The sequence below is a fragment of the Ciona robusta genome, chromosome 11 (assembly GCF_009617815.1).
Source record: "Ciona robusta chromosome 11, ASM961781v2".
NCBI classification, from domain to species: domain Eukaryota; kingdom Metazoa; phylum Chordata; class Ascidiacea; order Phlebobranchia; family Cionidae; genus Ciona; species Ciona robusta.
The window spans coordinates 5,455,109-5,479,693 of NC_143245.1; the positions used below are offsets into that span (position 1 = coordinate 5,455,109).

Consider the following 24,585-nt stretch of genomic DNA (forward strand, 5'->3'; position numbering starts at 1 on the left):
TTTTTGAAATATATGAGAATGCATTGTATTAATATGTTAAAGTACCTTGGCTTCCAACCTAGAAGCAGTTGCATTATCAACAGTGCTGCCTTCCATAAATTCAATTTGACTCTGCAGTCCAACAATCTGGGGAAAGATTAATATTGGTAAACACTGGTTTGGTAGGTTGTGCGGAAAATCACGGAATTTAAAAAACAGTGAAACTTTGTTTTTCCCAAGTTCGAGGCTTCGGTTATATAATTCTGTAAACATTTGTTTACTACCAAATGGGACAACAAAAAAAGAAAACATGATCCATCTTACCCCAATACTATATTTTCTTTAACAGAAAAAATCTGCAAAAATTTATTACTTGAAAAAATGAACCATCTTAGCCCTCCATTTGCCCATATTTCTCTCCGAAGATATTTTTAAAAATACAGAAAATATTTAACACAGAAAAAATCTTCACAAAGTTATCACCTTGTCTTCGTTTGCTGCTTTATCTTGCTTGAGCTCTTCGATTGTTCCTTGCGCCTCCACGAGCAATCTCCGATCCTCCGTTTGCTGGGAGACGAGGGATTTATATTTCCGGAGAGTTTCCTGGTTGTCTTCTTCATCCTCCTCGATCTTGGAGCGGAGTTCGTGGACCTCTCTCTTCAGGATGCTCGTCCTGGACTCGGCCTGAAGAGCAGTAGAAGATCAAGATGATGTTGTTTAATTTATGAAAGATTTTAGAACTTTTTTTTTGTAAAATTTAAATTTTGTTTAAATTAAGTCTTTAAAAAAATATTTTTGTAAAAATTAACTTTATAAAAGTTAAATTTTGTAAAAATTAAATTTCGTAAAATTTGTTTAAATTATTTGAACTATTACAAAAAAAATTTTAGCTTTAGGAAAACAGTTGACTTTTACTTTTTTTTAGTTTTTTGATTTTATTTCTTTAAACAATCTGTTGATATTTTTCATACTGATAACTTACATCTTGTTTTCCTTTTGAAATCTCTTCAAGTTGAGCTTGTAAATCCTCCTGTTCAAGTTCAATTGCTTTCCTTGACTTAACAGCAGCAGCACACGCATATTGGGAGTCCTCTAACTACAATACAAAAACATTGCATATTAGAATTTTTTCTAAAAAAATATTAATAACAATTTATTCAAAATAAAAATTCTTTTTTTTTAAATATTTAATTTTTTCCTAAAATTCTCTTTACAAACAAAAAGAATAAATGAAAATTGTACTATTTTTTTTTAAAGACTTTGCGTAAAATTTTGGTACTACTGAATTAATTTATATATAGACTTATCGCTTACATTACAAATGTCTGATTTCACGAACGTTTATACCTTTCTCCAAAAAAAAGGATTGCCTATTTTGTTTTTATAAAAATTAGGTTTAAATAAAAAAAAATGCATAAATTTTAACAAATTAGTTAAAAAAAATTTTTTTTTTTAAATATTAAAATAATTATCAAAAGTAAGTTAAAATTTTTAAATTTAAAAACATACAAAGCAATTACCTGTGCCTTCAGTTGCCTGGTCTGTTGTTTACTGACAGCGTCAACTTTCAAATGATCAATCATAGTCTGCGCATCGGCGAGAAGTGCTTTGTACCTTTTAAGATCTTTCCGGAGCCGTTTTTCAAGTTCCACATCGTGTCCGATGTTGGTGCTCCTCCGAAGCTCCTCAACCTCCATCTCGAGGTCCCGACGCTGCTTGGATGTTGCAGCTCTTTCCTCTTCCGCTTCCTCCAACTGCATCTCAACATTTTTGATCTAAAAAAAAGAAAAAAAAAATGTCATAGATTTTATAGAAAAAACACTTTTTTTACTTCTTATATATTTTATGTTATACTTTTTAAATTTTTTTACTGTTTATTTATTTGTTAGAAAGTGGGAAATTCGCAATATTACACATCATAGCTTGTTAGGTGCCATGTTAGGGATACCTAGGGTGACATGCCATATTTCACCCCAACTTTTAAAACAGGGGTTACATTATTTCTTATATTATAGCACCCCAGTTTTAAATAAAAATCAAACAAGTCCCTTATGTGGAAACAAGATTTTGTTATAGATAAGAGTAAGCACAAATATATGACCTTGAACAAAAACTCCCATTAGTAATAACACTGGCCCACATTTAATACACAATGCGACAAGAGATTAGTGAAAAAGTATTTTATAAATTAAACACCTTCATTCCTAATAAAAATAACATTAATGGTTTAGATTAATTTCTTTTTCATTTTATTACAAATTGTCAGAAATTAATATTACTTACTCTAAGTTAAAATATTACTTACTTAAAGTAACAAAAAGTTAAAACATGACAGTGATCTTTCGTTTTTATTTTCAAATTTTTAAAATCCCCCAAAATTACTGAAAAATATATTAACATTTTTTTAGGATCAAAAGATGATCTCACCCTCTTCTGATAGGAAGTCCTCATTTCCTCCATCTCTTCATCTTTTCCCTCAACCTCTCGTTGTCGTTGGTTGCGAGCTTGCTCCGAGGACATCTCCAACCTCTCCTTGGTTTGCTCCAATGTGTGGATGGTGCTTGCTTGCTCCTCAAGCTCCTCTTCCTGCTCCTGCATCTTCCCTTCAAGCTCCCGGATCTTCTTACGGAGACCGTTCACCTGAAGGAAAAACACCATGATAAAAATAATAATAAATTAAAAAATTTTTGTTGAACATTTTTTAGAGTTAATTATTTTTACTATTTTTAATTTGAAATTGAACCAAAATTATTACTTTGGTAAAATTGTTTGGTCCCAGAAAACATCTTGTAAAAAAGTTAAAATAAATAAGCTAAGTAGTATCATAAATTTATACTATGTTATAAAACAAAGTTAATTTTAGCATTTTATAATGTAATTTATTCCTAATTTTTTCTATAATTTAATTTATTTTTCACAAAAAATGACTCACAAGTTGTCTATCATCAGAATCACGTGAATTATTATCTTCAAGATCATTTTCAAGTCGTTTGATTTTATCACGAAGATTGTCTACATCATCGTTCTTCTCCTGAAATAAATCACGTGCATGAGATATCACGTGAGCATGTATTTTCATGAGCAAATATTTTTGTGAATGAAACTTTCGTGAGTAAATATTCATGTGAGTGAACATGTTTTTTCGTGAATCTTTTCGCGTGAATATATAGTTCTGTGAATCTTTTCGAGAGCATATATTTTCGTGCACATGTATTTTGCAAGAAAAACTTTTGCGAATAATTATTTATCTACCACAAAATTATTAATTTAAATTATAAAAGTTAAAAAAATAATAAATTTGTTATATCGCCCCCTCCCAATAGTTTTAGATATCATCACCAAATTTTACACTGTTTTAAAAAAAAGTTCATGCCCTTTTAATTATAACTTACATCTAGCTCCTTCTCTAGTGAATTATTCTCAAGTAATATTTTATCTTTTTCTCTCTGAATTCGATCCCGTGAAGTTTTAAGTGCGGTGACATCAGCTTGTACCGCATACAGTTCGCTGTCAAACCTGAAAAAAAAAACATTTTTATGATTTATTTAGTGTGGTGTATAGAACTAAAACCATGTTCATTGATTTTAACAATTTTTCTTAATTTTTTTAAAAAAATTTAAAATTAGTTTATTTGCGTTGAATTTTGTTTTTACGTTGTTAATTTCATACCATGCTATTGTGTTTTTTTAGAAACTTTTAAAAATATTAAATAAAGATACTTGAATTTGATTGCCATTAAAGCTAAAACTAAAAATTGTTTTTAAAAAGTGGAAACACAAAAACGTTCAATGTAAAAAATTATTTTACCAAATTTTTAAATTTTTTCCAATAACTGAATGAAAAAGGCAAACCAAACCAACAAAATGCATAAAATCATAAAATATTTTATTCAAAAACTAACTTTCTTTGTTTTTTCTCAAGTTCATGATTTTTAGCGAGCGTTTCCTCCAAATGTATCTTAGTATCGCTCAGCTGTGCGTTCAACCGTTGCAATTTCTTTCGGTTTTGTTGATCGACGCGATCTCGGTCCTCAACCTCCTCGTTTAATTGCATTATCTGGATAGAAATCATATATAAACATAAAAATCATAAAATAGTTAGTATATTTCGAAAACACTATTTTTTTTTTATTTAAAATTAGAATTTTTTTTTATAATGGATAAATAATTAAGAAAACTTATTTTGTGTAAAAAACTTTCAAATTTGTTGTGTATAAAATTTAAAAAAATGGTTTCTACACATGAAGTCTAAACAATTATAACTTCAGTGGTTTTCAAGCATTGTTTTAAGTAGGTATTCTACTTTCAGCTTCACTGAACCAGATTAAAAACCAGTCCAAACCAACCCAAACCAGTTTAAACCAGTCCAAACCAACCCAAACCGGTTTAAACCAGTTTAAACCAGTCTAAACTACCCCAAACCAGTTACCTTTCTATCCAAAGCTTTTTTATCAGCTTCCATTTCTTCAACGTTATCTTCAAAACTCTGAACCTTTTTTTTCATCTCAAATTGGAATTCTCGGACCGCTCGTTCATATTTTGCCTTGTATTCGCCATCTAAACACATTTCTCCAAACATTGTAAAAATATAACTTACATTGTTTTCTAAATTTAAAAAAAAATTATTGACGAAAAAAAAATTCCTATATTTTATTGTCATATATCAGATTTAATTTAATAATTTAATTTATATATTTTTTTTATTAATAATGACAAAAATAGCTTCAAATATTTATGATAAAGAATATATAAATGAAAAAACATAAAATAAAAAATTTATGAAAAATTGTTTATTGTTATGTCATAATGTTAAATTATCCCATTATGAAGATATGACATCATAATGAGCATATTATGATTTCACAATTATATTCACAATAACTATTATATTGCTTGGGTCGTCCAAATTATTTGCCATACCCAAAAAAAAGAGAAAAAAAAGAAAAAATCACCCACAAAGTAACATACATGGTAACTCGTAAGCTGGCACGAGGTGTATGAAACAGAACAAGCAAGTTTAACGACTGTTGTTTTTTAGCCATGCGAGGATAAAGTAAGTTTTTATTCAATATGACATCACAATTACCTTCTAATTCTTCATCTGAATCAATATGCGTGGTATGATCAGCGTATAGAAGTCGTTTCTCGGCTAATTCAACTTCCATTTCTTCAACTTTTTTCAGTAAATGTTGGTGACTGGACTGACTCTCTGTAAAAAAATTGTTATATAGTAGGGTGGGGGAAGACAGGACAACTTTAGCACATAATATCCAAATATACTGATTATGTTTAAACAATTAACAATGGTCTATGGGAGTCTTTAAGGATACAGTTTTATAATTTTTTGAATGTTCTTTATTTACCACCAAATAGGACGAGAAAATAGAATGAATATAAAAATAAAACATATATATATATAAACCAAAAAACTACAAAAAAACAAAACAACTTTTAAAAATTATAAAAATAGAATGAATAGGTGTTCCATCTTCCCTTGTCCTACTAAATTACCTTTAACGACTTTTTCAAGTTTAATTCTTTCTTTGGTTTCAACTTCGAGAACCTCAGTTGCGTGCGCTGCTGTTGCTTGCTCTTCCTCTAGGTGGAGCAGTGCGTCGCATAGCTGAACATAGAAACAATATAAAATCATATAAATACAAAAAATAATAATTATTCTAAAAAAACGTACAAAATAAATACTGTAATTTTAAAATAAATAGTCTGCAATTTAGCTTTCGAAATTTGGGCAAGTTCTAAACAAAAGCTGTCACAAAGCTAAAGCAAAACATGACAGCTTATTTGAGCTACCTTTTTTCGGCTATATTATAACAGATCTAAAGATTTTTAAATCAAAACATATACAAAACTTGCAAAAAATTGTGTGTATTTAAAATTGGATAAAAATATTGACAAACTTAATTTAAGTGATTTATTTTTAAAAAACATCAAACTTAAAAAAAATACAATTTTAGATTATATAGTAAGTTGGGGTAAGATGGGACACTTTTTCCTTCTATTTTCTAGTCCAGTTTAGTGGAATACAAAGAACATTTAAAGAATTATAAAACCGTATCCCCACGACTTCCATAGACCGTTGTTAATTGTTAAAAACTCGATCAATATACTTAAATACTATGTGCTAAAATTTCCCATCTTACCCCACAATATTGTATTTCTATTATATAAGTAACCAAACCTTTTTATCAAACATAGTGTTTGCAGCTTGCAGGTCATTTCTGTCCGCCAAAACTTTGTCATATTTTTCTTTCAATATTTCAATTTCCGCCTATGTGTAAAAATCATATTAAAATGAGAAACCAGAACACCTGTGTTTTAACAACTGTCAAAAGCAAGTTACATTCTTTCTTTCAAGCACCTAAACGTAATACATAACCTACCCCAGTGTTCTGTAACTGGTGTCTTAGGGTGCACCAAAATATTTTTAGCCACTTTCCTACATTTTTTTAACATGCATTCTATAACTTGATCACTGGAAATTGCGAAACTAGTCCTCTCTTTAACCGCAAACCACCTGTTTCTAATGATTTTGATTAGCGGTGCTTTGTGACTAAACAGAAACTTATTCTCGTACACATTTTCCCCTTGATGTTATTATTTTTACGTTAAAGCAATCAGGGGTTCATGAGTTTGTCGCAACAACTTTAGGGGTTCACCAACCCCAAAAAAGAGCTCTGACAATCCTGTATTTTCAAACGCAAAAAAAACTCTACCTTAAAAAATTGCTGAACTCCTACGTTTTAAAACGGAACCAAAATATTATTTTTATTGTCACCTCTTTTTCTCGGAGCTCTTCCTCGGTCCTTGTCACTTCCACAAGAGGGAGCACCTTGGTGAGGAGCCGCCACCATGGCCACTGCCGAATCGCCATGAAAAGTCGGACATTGCGTTGGATGCAACGGACCGCGACCACTTGGACCTGTGATAGTAGGTATTGTGATGTCATAGGGTGGTATCAGATTTATGGACCTCATGCCCGCTGCTGATTTGTGACGTCGGTGCTTTTTGAGTGTGGTGTATTTGTACAGCTTATGCTCACTGTCGAGTTATAACATAGGTGACTTATACACCAGGCGTGTTCATACACCTCGCGCTTACTGTCGAGTAATAACATAGGTGTCTTCTCATACACCAGACACACATGGTGTATTCATACACCTCATGCTCACTGTCGAGTTAACAAATTTAAGTCTTTTCATGATAAAAATACCACAATAAAATGTCTTTTCATACAATATCCACAACACTTTACGAACCTTTTTCCTTTCAAGTCTCTTCCTCGCAAGATAACCACGACAATGAGCTTGAAAGGCTATTATGACATCACCAACTTTCGCGTTACGACGATCTTGCATCGCGTTCAGTGAACCGGAACGGAAGAAAACCTAGAAATTATTTTGGGTTAAAAAAGAAATTTTTTTTTGATTATTTATGGCACAAATGATGGGGTAATGGGCTAATCCAGGCCTAAATCTTAGGACCCATGGCGTGCCACTCTGCGGGACCTCACCATCATAGAGGGGAATATGGCATAATTGAACAGATAAAAAAAAGGGTATAATCAGAGTTATATTACAGTGTTGCACATTTTTTAAATTTATCACGCTGCACAAAAAATTTACTATATTGCAGTGTTGCGCAACAAAATACTCTACTTTTCAGTGTTGCGCAACAAAATACTCTACTTTTCAGCGTTGCGCAATAAAATTCACTATATTGCAGTGTTGCGCAACAAAATACTCTACTTTTCAGTGTTGCGCAACAAAATACTCTACTTTTCAGTGTTGCGCAATAAAATACTCTACTTTTCAGTGTTGCTCAACAAAATACTCTACTTTTCAGTGTGGCGCAATAAAATACTCTACTTTTCAGAAGAAAAAAAATGTTTGCGCAAAAAAATGTTCAAAACCACCAGTGTTGCCAAAAAATTCTTACCTGAGTGTTTCCAATACGATATTGCGACCACTCAAGTTCAACTTGTTTGATTATATTCTCCGTGGCCTCCTTATCGTCAAGCAAAGCAACAGTTGTTGAATTAGAAGGCAGGTTGGCTGATAATTGACGGAGCAAAACATCAAAATGACGACGAAATTCGTAAAACACCATGTGCTCGGGGTAACCTAGTAACAAAAAAAAAATTAAATGTTTTTATTTTATTTAAATTTACAAAATAGAAAATAATTTAAATAATTGTTTTTATTTATTTTTTTAATTTATATTTTTCTTTTGGAATTATTAAAATAATTTAAAGAATCTTTTAAAAGGTTTGTGTATATAAATTAAGTGCTTCGGCTACGCAAGGGTTTAGGTTTCAAATCTGGGGCCTCACCCATATAGAACAGAACGTGCATAATATATATACAATGTTGGGGTAATGTAATGGGCCAAATCTGTGGCCTTACCCACATAGAACAGAACGTGCATATACAATGTTCGGGTTATGGGTCAAATCCGGGGCCTCACCCATATAGAATAGAACGTGCATATACAATGTTTTAGTAATGGGCCAAAACTGGGCTAAATCTCGTCCATATAGAACAGAATCAACAATCAACAAAAACAATATCATACCTTGCTTATGCATCCTTGCAACATCAACAAGTTGAAATCCCTGAAGTTGACGACGGATTAGGGGTATATTGGGGGTTCCCCGGGGCTCGTTGGGTTCAGACGGGGCCACAGCAAGAATAAAGTGGGGCTGGGTGCGACGGAGCATGTCCACTAACCCATCCTGTAAAAATATGTCTATGAGTAATGTAACGCACATGGGATAAAAGATTAGATATTTTTTGAACTTTTTTTTGAAATTTTTTTTAACTAAAGTTGGTTAAGGTGTTTTTTATAAATCGTTTACTCTATATATGTGATGTCTTAAAGTGAGGTGGGCCAGAGAAATTGGGATGTAGGTTTAAGGTGTATAATATAATTCCGTACAATTTTGCTTTTAGAGGAAAATCATCACAGATTATTGGAAACAATACCGCCTTCCTATCCTTAATAAAGTTACTCAAAAATCATCCCGAATCACAAATCCATGAAACAAATTATCTCTGAGAAAAAAATCAATTTTCAAAAAAATTCAAAAAAAATGTTAATTTTCTGAAAAATTCAAAAAAAATGTTAATTTTCAAAATCAAATTAAAAAAACAACTTACGGTTTGAAACTTTGTTAGCAAACAAAGAGATTTTTTCACGGCAACTGCCCCGGTTGAAACATTCCACGATTTCTTGAAACTGGGGCTTCGTTTAATGCTTGAATTCCCCCCGTCGAGTTTTAACCCCGATATTGACCCATGTAACCTTTCACCCGCTGTACCCCCAAACATTTCTGAGACGTATTTTCTGAATGGTGAATAAATAAAAATATACAAAAATTTAAAATTATAAAAATTTTAAAAAATTATGCACAACAAAATATGTTTGTGTGGTGTGTACAAAAAAAATTGCAAAATTTTCTATTAGGATAAAAAATTTAACTTTGAATTTATATAAATGCTAAAAATATATAAATAAAATCATTTAGGTTTAAACTTAATTTTTTTATACCAACAATTGATACTTCTTTATATATTGCCACAAAAATGTTTTTTTTTTATATATAGGCAATGAAATACAGTAGTGGGTGGCAAATTCAAAGTATTTGCCACATGCCACCGTAAAATTCGAGATCGGATTAAAAGAAAACTAACTTTTTAGATTCTTGCAGAGCAGCAGTTGCAGTAGAACCTGTAGAATTATAACGAGCGTGATTCAACCATCCAGTTGTATCGTATTCCACGCTGTGGAGTCCTCCTTGATGCTGGATGTGGATGTGAGCACTCCTCTCTGATCTCTGCACGATCCCACGAACTGGTGTGAAAGATTTTAAAAAATAATTAAAAAAATTTTTCTACAAACATTATTGTCAAATCTATTTTAAAATCCCGCCCTGTATTCGCCTAAAAACACCGACTTTTTACACCTTTATTGAGTTAATTTAGTATAATACGAAATACCCACACTCTGTTAAAACAAAGACCTAGTGATTGATTTGAACTAAAAACTGAATATTTAATTCAAAATATATTTTTTTTTTAAATATTTTTTTGGAATATTAATTTTTACAAAAAAGTCACGATCCCCTAAACCCCTTGGCTGCCTCCCTGGTTACCCCTATATTGATAATACTGACAATTCTCACATTGTTTTGGATGTTGTTGGTTTTGCAGCAAAAGTCGATCAACGAAAGTTTCATCACTTGCCCCTTGTGACCCCGCTTCTTCATCAAGTAACCATAACAACCCCTTCCCCCCAACACTTGGTGGCTGTCCCACCACATCAATGCTGTGTGTGAAGTCACAATCAGGCACTGTGATGTCACAGTCTATATCCTCCTGTTAATCAAAAAATTTATATTTTTAATTAATTTTTTCTTTTTTTTTTAATAAATTCCCTTAAGAAAATTACATTGCCTGCAGTTTTAGGTAAAAACAAAACTAAAAAAAACTTTACGGAGAATTCTTCACTAGTACCAAAAATTAAATTTATATATATATAAATTTTTTAGTTACATTCTATGCGAGTATAAACGAAAATAATTAAATTAAAGGTAAATTTAAAAATTAAACTTAAAGTTAAATAAAAAAAAATCCTTTGTACAATACCTGTAGCGACCAGTCTTTATAAAAAAATTAAATTTAAAAAAAAAACAAAACAAAAATAGTAAATCTTTTGTAAAATATTCCTTTTGTACAATACCTGTAGATATCGGTCTCTATAAAAAAGTTAATTTAAAATAAAAAAAATCTTTGGTAAAATATTTTTTTTGTACAATACCTGTAGCTGCTGTAGGTAACAGCCTCTATGAGATGCAAATTTAAAAAAAAGAAGATTTTGGTGAAATATTTCTTTTGTACAATACCTGTAGGTAACGGTCTCTATGAGACGTAAAAGCATGACTGTGGTAATGTGCATGTAAACGGTCTTGTACATAGTTGTATGTAAGGTCAGAATATGAAGCGCCCCGTTGACCCTCTTTGACCCCCGATGACCCCTGATAACCTGGGGTGTCCACTAGTAGGATCGTGTGTTGGGAGCGATGAGATGACGAGAGTGATCTGTGATGTCATAAGGGAGATTGTGATGTTTTAAATGAAGCTCATTTGATTTTTTATATTCGCAACTTAAAAAAATGCTTTTTATTTTTTCGGAAAATTTTTAAAATTTGGAACTAAAAACAATGTTTTAATAAAATAAATAAACTAAAACTAACAAAAAATTAAAGATTTTGATATAATCAACAGGCTCAACTTTCTGCTATGCAAATTAACAATTTTTAAAAAGAATTAAAAACGGAACTTCATGTTTATTATTTAAAAAAAATTTAAATGTAGAAATGTTAAAAAAAATTTAAAATTGGTTGAATATAGATTTTTTTTAATAATCTTATGAAAAAAATGCAAAAAGGGAAAAAAAAGTTTTAATAAATGTATTTAACTAAAATGAAAAAAAACTTTAAAAACAATATTTTAGCTATTTTCAAATTAATTAATTAATACAAACAGCAAGAAAATGTTAATAACCTGTTGATATAAGAGACCACAGATCTGAAAACTTCAATGTAAAGTGTTGTGATGAATGAGTTGAGTTGTTGTTCACCACTTTGCTTTAAATCCTCTATTTGCTGTGAAATAAACGTAGGTTATACGTTACCAAACTTTTTACTTTAATTTTTTGATTGATTGATTTTTTGTTTTATTTTCTCTTTACTTATTTTTTTTCTGTCTTTTTATTTATTTTTTCTGTATTTAAAATTTTTTTTTATTGGTAATTCTATTCGCCAATTCTAACTCATGTCCTAGGTCCAATGGTGTGACTTGCTAAGCCCAAGTATAATGCTTTATCACACTGTTTGATATAAATGCATGTAAAGTTTATTATATTAACATTTTACACCTAAACTTTTTTGTAAAAAAAAGTTTAAAAACTTTCACTCACTGGTATTGCTTGCAGTGAGTGTGAAGATAAAGAAGACGATCTTTTAAGTGATGCGGATGACATGGAACGATGTTTCTTCCCGGATGTTGGTTGGAATATTGCCTTTGCGAGTCGCTCAGGTGGAACGCCGAGTAATGACGCAGCTTTTTGTGCTGAGTCAGCTTTCGCGAACTGGTGTCGGCCGCCATTGACTGAAAATGACAAAATAAATTTATAATAAATAAAATAAATTTTATTTTGTAGGAATTAAAATAAGACAAAATATTAAAAACTGTGAAAATTTCTGACTAACTTTTTAAAAAAAAAAACAATAAGAAAAAAATTTTTTTTTAAATAAAAAAATAAAAAGAACTTAACTCAAATAGTACTCAAAGTACCCAAAAAACTTATTAAAAAGTTTAAAACATAAAGAAAAAGTTAAACAAGATAAAAAAACAATGGAAAAAATCAAAAACTGAATAGAAAATTTTTAAAACAAGAATAAAATTAGAAAAACAGACAAAAGTATGTATAAGCAAATATTCAATTAAAAAGTTAATTTTTTTTTAAAAAGATACCTCACCTCTTTGTACTCCAGCCATTCCAAGATGAAGAAGAGCAGCCAAGATGAGGAAGACGGACTTCCTCTCATCCGTGGAGAGTCCGAGGACCTCAAAAGCTTTCTGGAGGTGAGCGAATCCTTTGAGAGCATTCTGCTGGAAGTTGGGATCGGATTTCTCATCAAAGATGATCAGAGGATTTTCAGCTTGCTCCAGATCAAGGAGGAACAATTCTCGCCTGTGATTGGAGGGTTTAAAATGAAACCGGCCAATTAGAAAGAAGACAGTTCAAAAAAAAAATTGTGAAAAAATTAATTTTGTACTTTTTTTTATTTTTGAAAAAAAATAACTTTGTATTTCTTTATTTTTTTAAATAAAAAATGTTTTATTTAAAGCAGACAAAACATTAGTTTTTAATATAAATACTCTTTTTATTGGAATATAATTTGTTTTTATTTATTGGAATATAATTTATGCCACGTAGGCAACTAACACATAAAAAATTCAATACAATTTTTTAAAAAATCTGTAAAATTATATTAATTGTCATATTTACCTTAATTGTGGGTCAGCACCGTACAAGAGTTGATAAAAAACATGGAAATTTGTTTCGTCCTCTGCTTTGTAAACCACACGGCTACGTTCCAACAGCAAAGCCTGCGGAAGTAATTTGTTATTTCTTGGGTTGTAAGCATATAAAAGTCAAATGTGTAAAATTTTAAATTTATTTGATTGTTGCACATTATATAGTAGGGTGGGGAAAAATAGGACACCTTTTCATTATATTTTTTCGTCCTATTTGGTAGTAAACAAAGAAAATTAAAATAATTATATAAAACCGTATCCTTGCGACTCCAACTGACCGTTGTTAATTGTTTAAACATGATCAGGATATTTGGATATTATGTGCTAAAGGTGTCCCATCTTACCCACCCTACTATACTATTAAACAGTTTTAATAAAAGACTAAAAGTTATATTAAAAAAGAATACAGAATGTCTATACCTGTACAGAGAGTGCAGCCATCTGTCCAGTTCTGTCAAAATCCACACTATATATATGCACGCACCTCGTGGCAGCTTTACACTGGTGTGTGGTGGCCGTAGTAAAAGACGCAAGTATATCCATAGCACAGTTTACTTTTTCAACTAAAAATTATAAGAAAATGGTTTATTTAAAAAAATAAAAAATCTTTTTTTTTTTTTAATAAAAAAAAATTATCTTTTTTTAAATTAAAATAAATTATACCATTTGTTTAATTTTTTTTTAATGTTTTTTTTTGCTATAATACTGCAATGAATATTTACCTATATTTGAAACGATATATTCTTTGTTGTTAATAATTGTTTTTCCTATATGTCAATGACACCCAATATTTTATTACATGAACATATATAGGATTTTTTAGAAGCAAAATTTTTTATGTATATTTTTTTTTTTGCTTCAAACTGTAAATATAAAAATTAACAAAATCTGAAAAAACAAATTTTGTACTAAAAACTTTTTTCCGCAAAAACAAATATGGTTTTGGCTATAAAATTTTAATTAATTATTACTTACCAGTGGGAGCATTGGTTGCAGATGAAATACTAGCATAGTAAGATATCATATGTCGAATGTTATTAGTTTTTCCAGCATTCGTGTGCCCTATACTGATAATGCATTGGTCAGAATTCGAAGACATCATGTTTTGGTGCGCGTGTTGCACGATGGCGTACACGTGCGGCGGCGTGTCACCAAATCTGCTGCCCTTGTATGTGGATTTAACCTGTGTACATAAAATCCGTATTGGTTTTTTTCTTAAATTTAATAAAAATATTTTTTTTTTTAATTTTTTTAAAGTTTTGTTTTAAATTTTGTTTTTTTCCGCTGCTAATTATGTTCACAATTTAAGATTAAAATACTCCATACTCACAGTATTAATATTATATTATAAAATGAAAATATTCCACAAAAAAACCTTGGTAGTTAAATATAATTACCGATTAATTATTATTTTCCGCTGCTAATTTTGTTTACAATTCTATAATATTTAAATGGTCTAAAAAATTGGTAATAAACCTATTTTCCCCAATTAATTTTATTTTTTTTACTGCTAAACACGCCTGCAAATTTTAAAATTTGGATGCAAAAATTAAAATTTTAGATGTAAATATTATATTTCAGATGTAAATTTTCCACAGTACCTGCGATGTATAGTTGGACGGATTACTTTGATCTTGAGCAATTGTGATAAGATGTGGTCCCGCAAACGTGTGGACCAACCCCCCTTCATATCTACATGATAATGTGTGTAGAATACATGACTCATTTAGGTGACGAAGTGAAGCTACGTCTCCAGCTCGGTCAAATTCTGCTTCATTCGCCTGAAAAGGGTGAATGCGAAATTTGAAATATTTTACACAAAAAATTAAGGGTCTCAAAAAAAAAATGGAATATACAATGCACACTATGTTTTATAAAAGTTCAAATTTAATATATTCAGTCGAATGTATTATGAAAATAATAAAATACAAAAAAAACAAAACATTATTTTATTTTTTTTGCTGTATTTTTTATTGAAAATGTTAACAATAATTCCAAGTTTTTGCAAATTCTGTTGTAAAGAAACAAAAATTCAAATATATATATATATATATATATTATGTTAAAAAGTAAAATATCTGACACTTTTTAAAAATAAACTTTCTCACCAAATCAACATCTTCTTCCGGAACCATCACTATCCTCTTCGTAAGCTCGAGCTCGATCCGACATTTTCCATCTGGCAACACTGGAGGGCTTGGTTCACCAGATGATGTATCTGGGAACAAAATTTAAATTAGTAAAAAATTTTATAACATATTTTTATTTCTTTTTCTTTTTAAAAAAATGTTCTTAACGTTTTAACAATTTTAAAGCATTGTATAGTAGCTTTTTTATTTTTTTATTATTTAAAAATATAGCCTATATAACATAGGCAATGGCATTCATTTATTCATTAAAAGTTTTGATATTGAACGGCCCATTACTTCAACACCCAGGGTGCTACCACCTATTTAGTGACCACTGGGTTGGAGCAATGTCTGTTAAGTGTCTTGTCCAAGGACCCATATACACCTATTAATATTGTTGTCAGTATTAATCATTGAATTCTATATCCTTTGGTTATGATGCAAGCACCTAACTACTGAGCCTCAAGGTTGTACCAAAAACTTGGTTATAATGAAAGCAATTAACCCCTGAGACACAATAACATATTAAAACTTTGTTTATAATGCAAGCGCCTAACTACTAAACCACAATGCTGTACCAAAAACTTGGTTATAATGCAAGCAATTAACCCCGGAGACAAAATGCTGTACCAAAAATTTGGTTACACAACGCAAGCAATTAGAATTAACCCCTGAGACAAAATGCTGTACCAAAAACTTGATTACAACGCAAGCAATTAACCCCCGAGACAAAATGCTGAACCAAACTTTGATTATAATGCTAAGAACCTAACCACTGGCGATGGACCAAAAGTTTTGACACCAAAAACACCATACCTGCAGTAATGAGATGAGCACTGGATATTCCGTCCTGGTGTTTCAGCCAAACTTTTTCCTTTGTTTTCCATATCACACCAGGTAAGGTATCAACGTCCACCATCTGGTCAACTCCATTTGTCTCAGCATGGTCAATAGACCTCTGTGGGCAGGAAGGCAATAGAATATTTCAAGTAAAAATAGTTAAAAATTTAAGTAAAAATTAAAAATAGTACAAAAAAGTTGTTTTTCTTAAAAATTTTATTTTATGATTTTTTTTTAGTTTTTTTGGGGAATTTTATGTTTGCAATTTAAAAAAGTACAAAATTAGATTAATGAATTGGTTTGTCCCTCGACAAAATAAGTTAAAAAAATATGCCCTAGAACCATTGCCAAGTAAATTTTAACCTAAAGAAATGAGATGATATTTAAAGGTGGAAAATGTTAGAAGTGGAAAAAAAGATTTTGAAATTCATAAAACTGAAACCTTTTAAAAGTTTTGACAAAATAAGTAAAGTAAAGTTAAAGTAAGAAAACTGGGTAATAGAGCAACTTTGGTCAAAATTTAAGGACCTCACCCATATAGAACTGAATATAAAAAGGAAAAAAATAAAACCTCAAGATTTTCAATTTCAACAGACACAGGTTGTTGTTCTGCTGCTGTTGTTGTTGTCGATTCAATATTTGTTGTTTCTTCAATTGTTGATTTTTCACTCATCAAAACTTCACTTGTTGCAACATCTGTTGAAGTTGATTCTTTTTGTTGTTCCGCTGAATCAACAATTTCAACTTCGTTATCAACATTTTCAACAGGATTTAACTTTTCAGGTGAAGTTAATGTTGATTCTGTTGAAACTTTTTTCTCGTCTTTTTCCAAACCTTTGGTCAACACTGTTGTTGTTGTTGTTATTGAAGCTGTTGATAGATTTTGCACTTTAGTTTTTTTCGATGTTGTTGATTTCGTTGATAGCTTTGAATTAATTGCCAGTTCAACTGGTAGGATTTTTTGAGTGGATGACTGATTTGTTAATTGTTGATTTTTCTGTGTTGAATGACTTGTTGATTGTTGATTTTCAGTTGATGACTGATTTGTTGATTGTTGATTATTTGACTCTTTCAACATAGCACTTGCATGCAGCTCATTTGGAGTAACTGCAACATTCTGTGTTTCAACTAAACTCGATTGTGTCCTCAGTTTATTTTGAGGTTTCTTCATCTCACTTGCAGAGTTAATTCTCTTTAATTTGCCTTCTTCCTTTGGCTTCTCTTCTTCTGCCTTTTCCTTCAGGTATAGGAGAGAATAGAAGAAAAAGAGGGAGGTGAGAGAAGTAAGAAAAAGAAGGGAATTTTAAACTTGTGAAATTAATGTAATAAAACTAAATTCACATGCATGCTTTGAAAGTCTCATAAAAAAAACATTAATTTAAAAATACATTTAAATTTGTAACACATAACTAACCTTCTTAACAGCTGGGAGCTTTGGCGAAGTATCATCTTTTGCCTAAAACCAAACAAAACAATAAATTGAACAATTCAAAATAGTAGTATAGTAGGGTGGGGGAAAATGGGACATCTTTTTATTCTATTTTTTTTTGTCTAATTTGGTAGTTAACAAAGAATTATTAAACCGTATCCTCACGACTCCCATAGACCGTTGGTAACTGTTTAAAACACGATCAGGATATTTCGATAATATGTGCTAAAGGTGTCCCATCTTTCCCACCCTACTATATATTAATGTTTGAAAAGTCCAAATAATATTTATTCCCAAGTAGGCCCATACAGTGTGACCAATACAGAAAAAATATCAACAAAATGATTTAAAATTTACATTCCAAAATATAGTTTAAATTAAAAAATATTCTAAAAAGTTTATACCTTTTGCTCCCAAAAGGAAAAGCGACTTCCAAACATAGTAAGTTTTATCCAAACGTAAGCACTTAGCACATATAAGTAATTCTATTCTAAAAACAACACATTAATATGAAGTATACAGTGCATGGTAAAACAATAAACAAGGCCCCTTGCAAATATTTTCAGCTCTAAAATAGACTGCAATTAATCTACACACTGGCACATGTAATCACGGTATATAAACTCGGTCGCAACTGAAGAATCCTTTCCTTACGGCCTACGGTATATCTGCTAACCGCTAAACGTAACTACTAATGTTTAACATTTTTACCAAACCAATCTGTAACGTACCGAAAAATGGTGCTAAGCTAGTTGAAAACGGTAAAAAAAAACCCGCGACCGATTACCTACCAAATAAAATAATGGCACTACTCCTCTAAGCACTAACCCCCTCCCAGTACTTACCCCTTAACACTTTTTACCAACCTAACCTGTAAAAAATGGAGCCTAAACTATTACAAAACGTTAAAAAACGTCCGCGACCGATTATCTACATTCTACAATAACCCCGAACTACCAACCTTTAACACTGTTTAACAACCTATTCTGTAACGTACCGAAAAATAGTACCTAAGATATTTACAAAACGCCCGCCGACCGAGTACCTACATCAATCACTGACCGTAACTACCTCCAACCTCTAACACTTTTTTACCAAACTAAATCTGTAACGCACTAAAAATAGAGCCTAAACTAGTAGAAAACGATAAAAAACGCCTGCTGACCGATTACCTACAAAACTAACGCACCCAAGAAAAGTGTTTAACTAGTACAAAACGTCGCTGACCGATTACCTACAAAACACAATAGCAAAACATTCTATCTGTTGTAACATCCATTGGGGGTAGTTAACAAAAGAACTAACAATAGCTCTGCTTGTTAATCAGCATCCTAAACATTGTTGAGTGCTTTACCAAACGCGCCGGCCCGCCAAGTTACTTAATCCCTAACAGATGTAGGTAACAATTAGGTGTATTATAACATTCACCAAGGCGGATAGCGTGTACTGCCGCTTAGTAGCGCCATTTTGAACAAGAATAGGGCATCGTTACGTCACAGTAACACATTGGAGCAGTTCAAAAATAACTAAACGTCAATCAAATACGTGAATTTTGGCGGGATTTTTAAAATGTCAATCAAAGTATAAGGAAATACCAACGTGGAAAACACGACGTACATAATGCAATGTTAATCACTTGTTTAATGTAAAACGTTTGAATGGTGATGGCAAATACAAATAATAGCGCGGGGTAAGATAGGACACTTTTTTATTATCTTTTCCCAGCTAATTTGGTAGTAAACAAAGCATATTTACAGAATTATATAACCGTAACCTCGCGACTCTAAAACAGCGTTGTCAATTGTTTAAAAGACAATCAGAAAACATGGGGTTTAAGTGCTAACGGTAAACATCCAAATTCTACCGTATTTTGGTCAGACACGTCCTGACCTTTTTATATAATTAGGCGGTGAAAACGTGAAACAAACGCTTTGCTGCTACTGCTTCCTTCCGACAAAAAGTTGTATACACAATGGTTGTCGGTATGAGGAAGTCAGGGACCTGACTGGAAAAGTCCTTCATTAGGAAAACGCGGCTACCGTTTGATGTCATTATCATCTTCGCACTTGAGATAACGGCTATTATGACGTCACAGTGCGCTGCATTTCGTCATAATGGGCAGATAAAGCGACAGACGCGAAAGTTGCGGTTGAACTATTTCCGGTACTCGATTTGAAAAACGAATATTTTTGGCGACCTTTTTTAATTGCAACTGTAACAGTACATTCACTCATAATACCTGCATGTTAAGCTGCAATTACAAAAATAGCTGCGTTTCACAATGAGACACATCACACGGCGAGAATATGATGGAAAAACTCGTTGCATGAGCACTAACTGCCTGCAACATTTTCTATCTTAAATTTAACATACACACTTTTGGCTAAAATAACAAAGACGCAAAAAACCTTTTACCATTTTTTCTGACTAAAGTGTTAAAATTTTAAACCATTACGGTCCGCGAAAAACTTTATTTTCGTAACACGGACCAATAAAGTGTCCATATAATAGTATGCGCCAAATAAAGATAACTTCATGTATTCTAGGCAGTAAGGTACGGGTTAGCAATAGTTATAACAATGTTGCTGTTCTGCCGTGCTGTGACCGTCACTTCCTTGTTACATACTGAAGGAAAATATTGTGACTGGCTACATACGTCATCTCGCTACCTAGCAGCCGCATCGGGCAAAAATCGCAGTGTTGCCAGTTTATTTTATGGCGGAATGCTCGCGACAGTGGATTTGGGAACCTGGCAACACTGGCGAAGACAACTGTCGTCCTACAAACACAGATATGTGTGACGTCATATAACACTCTGTCCGACGGGTGGCTTTGATTATGACGTCATACTAGTCGCGGCAAAAGATACAAAGATTGTCGCGGCGTTTCTTGGCCAGGTTTGGTCTTTTTGATCGTTAGGTGATTGAGTCATAACCACTTCCCGGCAGCAGCCAATACATTGTGACGTAGCGCACGCGTAACAATGAGAAAGGATAGGCACAAAGTATATGCAGACGGTGTCAAATTCTGTTTACGAAAAGTTTTTTTATACAGCATAAAAGTTCGCCTATTTAAGCCCTGCTAGAACGCCAGTGTAGAATGCTATGTTTGTGAAGAAAAACAAAAAAATGGGCCTGGATTTATGTTAGAATTTCAATTTAATATGTTGACAATAGGATATGAATAAAGAATAAACAAGAAATTGCGCCCTGGATTTCGTGGTATCTTAGAATCTAACTGTTGACACTTAATGTCTGATCGCGCAATTTATTGTTATGTGTAGGCCTTGATATACTGCGTGTTAATGTACCAATTATATTTATAAATACAGCTGCGTAATACTACGAAAATGTAATAAGCCAACTCTAACGTATATAGTACTGTGGGGTAAGATGGAATACCGTTGGCATTTAAGTCTCAGATTTTGTCATGGTGTTTTAACACGAATTTTCTTTACAGTCGTGAGGATACGGTTATTTAATTTTATAAAAATTCTTGTTTTACTGGCGAATGGGATAAAAAAAATGAAAATATGTGCCATTTTACCCCCACTATACTATATTTTTCTCATATTACTACTATATGTGGGTGCTATAGTTTGAATGAGTTCTTTTCGTAGCTAGATCGCTATAACAAATGGCGGCTTGAGTAGAATTATTCGGCCGCTACATGGCGTTGTGAGCCACGAGAAACGAAACACAGTGTATTGCATTGGTAAGTTTCATACATAAACGTCCTATGATATAGTAGGGTCTTGTTTTGGTAGTGACGTTTAAAGAAACGTTTTGGTAGTAACATTTAAACAAAGGACATTTAAAGAATTGTAAAACCGTATCCTAACGACTGTAAAGATTTTTTGTGTTAAAAACACAATGACTAAATCTGGGATTTAAATGCCAACGGTATCCCATCTTACCCCACAGTACTATATACGTTAGTAGGAACCTTCCTATATTTTCGTGAGTCGCGCAGCCTATATTTCCTATATTTTCGTGAGTCACGCAGCACACAGACAGCTAAGTATTAGTGTAATAAAATTGAAATTAAAAAACGTCCAAAATTACTAAAACACTCAAAAAAATTCAACTTTTAACCTGGTCTTAAAAACCCTAAATTACGTCAAGAAAAATTAAATTCATACAGGTCTGAAATTACTAAAACAAAAAATCCCACTTTTACATTTGTCTTAAAAATCCCCAAATTACGTCACGAAATCGAAATTCCCGAGCGGGTAAGCCCCTTTTGTAGGAATGACAGATTACAAGACGCGCTCGATACGTCGCGAAGTGAGTTACAGAAATAGAACTATGGCGTTGCTGCGGCAACTAACACGCGGACCGGACAATATGCCATAGGGACGGAAACGCTCCCACGTGTATACGATTCATGCGTCATAATGCATTGTGTGACGGTCGTTTGATAATTCAATAACAGTCAAGTGCATGGGAACTGTATTGTGTATATATAGTACTGTGGAGCAAGATGGGAAATCGTTAGCACCTAAATCCAATACTTTCTGATCGTGTTTTTTGTTTTTAACATTTAAGAATAAATATGTTACTGTGGGGTAAGATGGGAAATCGTTAAGACCTAAATCCAATATTTTGTGATCATGTTCTTAACAATTAAGAATAAGAATAAATATAGTACTGTGGGGTAAGATGGGAAATCGTTAGTACCTAAATTCAAAACTTCCAGATTGTGTTATTTTTTGTTTTTAACAATTAAAAATATATATAGTACTTTGGGGAAAGATGGGAAATCGTTGGAAAATAAATCCAATATTTTGTGATCATGTTCTTAACAATTAAGAATAGGAAAAAATATAGTTACGGGTATATAATTAGGTAAATATTCTTTGTTTACTACCAAAAGTAATAGAAAGAACGTCCCATCTTACCCCACTATACTACCTTGTATTGCGTTAACTACTGAATGGCTATGTTTGACATAATTGTGGCAAAGCAACATGCACTTTTATAATGGTAAATATACTATACAAACAGCCAAACAGGGTATTACAAAATACCAGTGTAGTAGCAAAGGTATATTATACTGCTATAGCTATGCTATAATTACTACTGAGTCCTGATACAATTTAGTAATTACAAATTTGATTTTTAAGACACTAGGCTACACTACAGTTCATAAGTAAATTAAAAATACTTCAACAAAAATATTATTATTTAACAAACTAGTACTGGCATATACTTATAAATAAATGTATTTAAAACAAGAAGATATTATTGTGGACGGGTCTAAGAATATACAAGCTAAACTTAAGGAGTATCCGGTTTAACAAGGTATAATATATATAATTGGTATTTTCAGTTACTTGGTCCAACATTATGGCTTAAACATAAAGTATCATCATTTTTTAACAACAGGAAGTAGAAATAAGGCACAAAAATGGCACAAAAAAAGTTCTACAGTCCAAAGGCAATTTTTATGGCTGTTTTATGGATTTTTTTAACAACAAGAAATAGTTTACGGATTTTTTAACAACAAGAAGTAGAAATAAGGCACAAAAAAAGTTCTACAGTCCAAATGCAATTTTTATGGCTGTTTTACAGAAAACAACTTGAAAATAGTAAATCTAGGCTTGTAGTTAATAGCAGGACCACTAATGCACTATAGGCCTTTCCATAGGGTAAGCGCCCCCATTTTAACAGGATATTTTACTAATTTTTTTTTATATATTTTGAAAAAAATTGACATTTTATTTTATTTTTATCATCAGGTCTGCTTTTTGGCAAGACTTTTAAACAGGAATTAAATCTTGCCGAATGACAGTCGAAACATTAAAAATAAAAAACCTTTTTTATACCAGATAAGCCGCTCAGAATATTTCACATTATGCCTGGTAGCAGAAGTAACAGAAAACGAAAGTGATTGCTATTTTAAAGCAGTAGAATAATCCTCCTCTAATCATTATCACACCAAACTGTTTGCATTTTGTATGCACAATGCAATAAATAGCAGGTTGAGGGAAAATGAGACACCTTTGGCTTTAGGACATGTTATTCAAATATCCTGATCGTGTTTTAAACAATTAACAACAGTCTATAGGAGTCGTGAGGACACAGTTTTATAATTCCTTGAAGTTTTTTGTTTACTACTAAATAAGAAAATAAAATAAAATGGAAATGTATCCCATCTCCCCCCACCCTGGACCCTACTATATATTAACCATCTAGAAAACAGCGCAAATATTCAAATTCGTCCAAAAATATCTCAGAAAATATGACACAGTCCTTTTCAAAGACATTTTTATCAATGTGATTTTATGATACAATAAAATACATAGATTCTTCCATGACAACAAAACAATGAGTGTAAATAGGCCAACAATGCTATAGTGTTGTAACATGAATAACATAGGCGGGGCATGATGTGACACATTGTTTTACAAAAGGTTTCTTTACAAATAACAAGCTTAACAGAGATATGTAGCATTTTGTTTTTACATTTAAAAAAATCTCTAAAACAAGTTAAAAAAAAAAACTGTATAAAAATTTTTTTAGCGGTTTTTGGACCAATACATAATATTTGGTGAATTTTATTTTTTTATTATTTTTTATTACTCCCTTCAGTTATATATATATATATATTTGTTTTTAATAAAGTACTATGCAGAGTAGTTTTATATTTACCTTAACATGTTTTGCCTTCTTCATGCTTGCTTGCTTTGGTCTTGGTATACTGTAAGCGCCATCTTTTCTGTAGGCAAAAACAAATATAGTAAAGTGGGGTAATAAAAAACAACGGGTACTTAGGGTAAAAAAGGACAACACCCTAGCCAGCTTAAAACATTTTATCGCAAACAGCTTTTGTGGGTAAAAAAAATTAAGAAACTGAAAGTTTATGTTTTCTGTTTTTTATTACACCATTTGACTATATAGCATTAGGTGTGTTATTTTATAAAATATTTTTTATTTTATTTTATAAAACAATAATAGTTTACCCTAATAGGATTTTTATGTTAAATAACCACTTTGCGAATGCAAAACAGCAGCAAAATATGTTCAAAATATGATTTTTTGCGATTACTAAAATAAAATCTATTGCAGCAGCAACTTTTGTTTTTTGTG

At 31.6% G+C, this 24,585-nt stretch overlaps 1 protein-coding gene across 6 annotated transcripts in view; it reads right to left on the minus strand.

The window, feature by feature from the left end:
• The window catches only part of LOC149728687 (unconventional myosin-XVIIIa-like), a 46,199-nt gene that overhangs the window by 14,814 nt on the left and 6,800 nt on the right, over nt 1–24,585 (minus strand). For 3 of the 6 annotated variants that reach the window (XM_089888269.1, XM_089888273.1, XM_089888270.1), the window contains 32 exons: nt 24,148–24,214; nt 17,480–17,521; nt 16,637–17,302; nt 16,042–16,183; nt 15,205–15,314; nt 14,698–14,877; nt 14,072–14,279; nt 13,517–13,659; nt 13,068–13,168; nt 12,535–12,749; nt 11,973–12,163; nt 11,558–11,658; nt 10,897–11,092; nt 10,177–10,369; nt 9,686–9,845; nt 9,152–9,338; nt 8,568–8,727; nt 7,932–8,116; nt 7,253–7,381; nt 6,772–6,915; nt 6,175–6,264; nt 5,490–5,601; nt 5,065–5,187; nt 4,408–4,535; nt 3,881–4,035; nt 3,372–3,495; nt 2,912–3,010; nt 2,407–2,619; nt 1,500–1,754; nt 962–1,075; nt 463–663; nt 46–126 (listed from right to left, as the gene is read on the minus strand). In XM_089888269.1, coding sequence (XP_089744395.1) covers nt 46–126; nt 463–663; nt 962–1,075; nt 1,500–1,754; nt 2,407–2,619; nt 2,912–3,010; nt 3,372–3,495; nt 3,881–4,035; nt 4,408–4,535; nt 5,065–5,187; nt 5,490–5,601; nt 6,175–6,264; nt 6,772–6,915; nt 7,253–7,381; nt 7,932–8,116; nt 8,568–8,727; nt 9,152–9,338; nt 9,686–9,845; nt 10,177–10,369; nt 10,897–11,092; nt 11,558–11,658; nt 11,973–12,163; nt 12,535–12,749; nt 13,068–13,168; nt 13,517–13,659; nt 14,072–14,279; nt 14,698–14,877; nt 15,205–15,314; nt 16,042–16,183; nt 16,637–17,302; nt 17,480–17,521; nt 24,148–24,214 — 5,215 coding nt within the window. Of the gene's footprint in view, nt 1–45; nt 127–462; nt 664–961; nt 1,076–1,499; nt 1,755–2,406; nt 2,620–2,911; nt 3,011–3,371; nt 3,496–3,880; nt 4,036–4,407; nt 4,536–5,064; nt 5,188–5,489; nt 5,602–6,174; nt 6,265–6,771; nt 6,916–7,252; nt 7,382–7,931; nt 8,117–8,567; nt 8,728–9,151; nt 9,339–9,685; nt 9,846–10,176; nt 10,370–10,896; nt 11,093–11,557; nt 11,659–11,972; nt 12,164–12,534; nt 12,750–13,067; nt 13,169–13,516; nt 13,660–14,071; nt 14,280–14,697; nt 14,878–15,204; nt 15,315–16,041; nt 16,184–16,636; nt 17,303–17,479; nt 17,522–17,898; nt 18,203–24,147; nt 24,215–24,585 lie in introns of those variants that run through there. The other 3 variants (XM_089888272.1, XM_089888271.1, XM_089888274.1) reach the window with 3 other exon arrangements.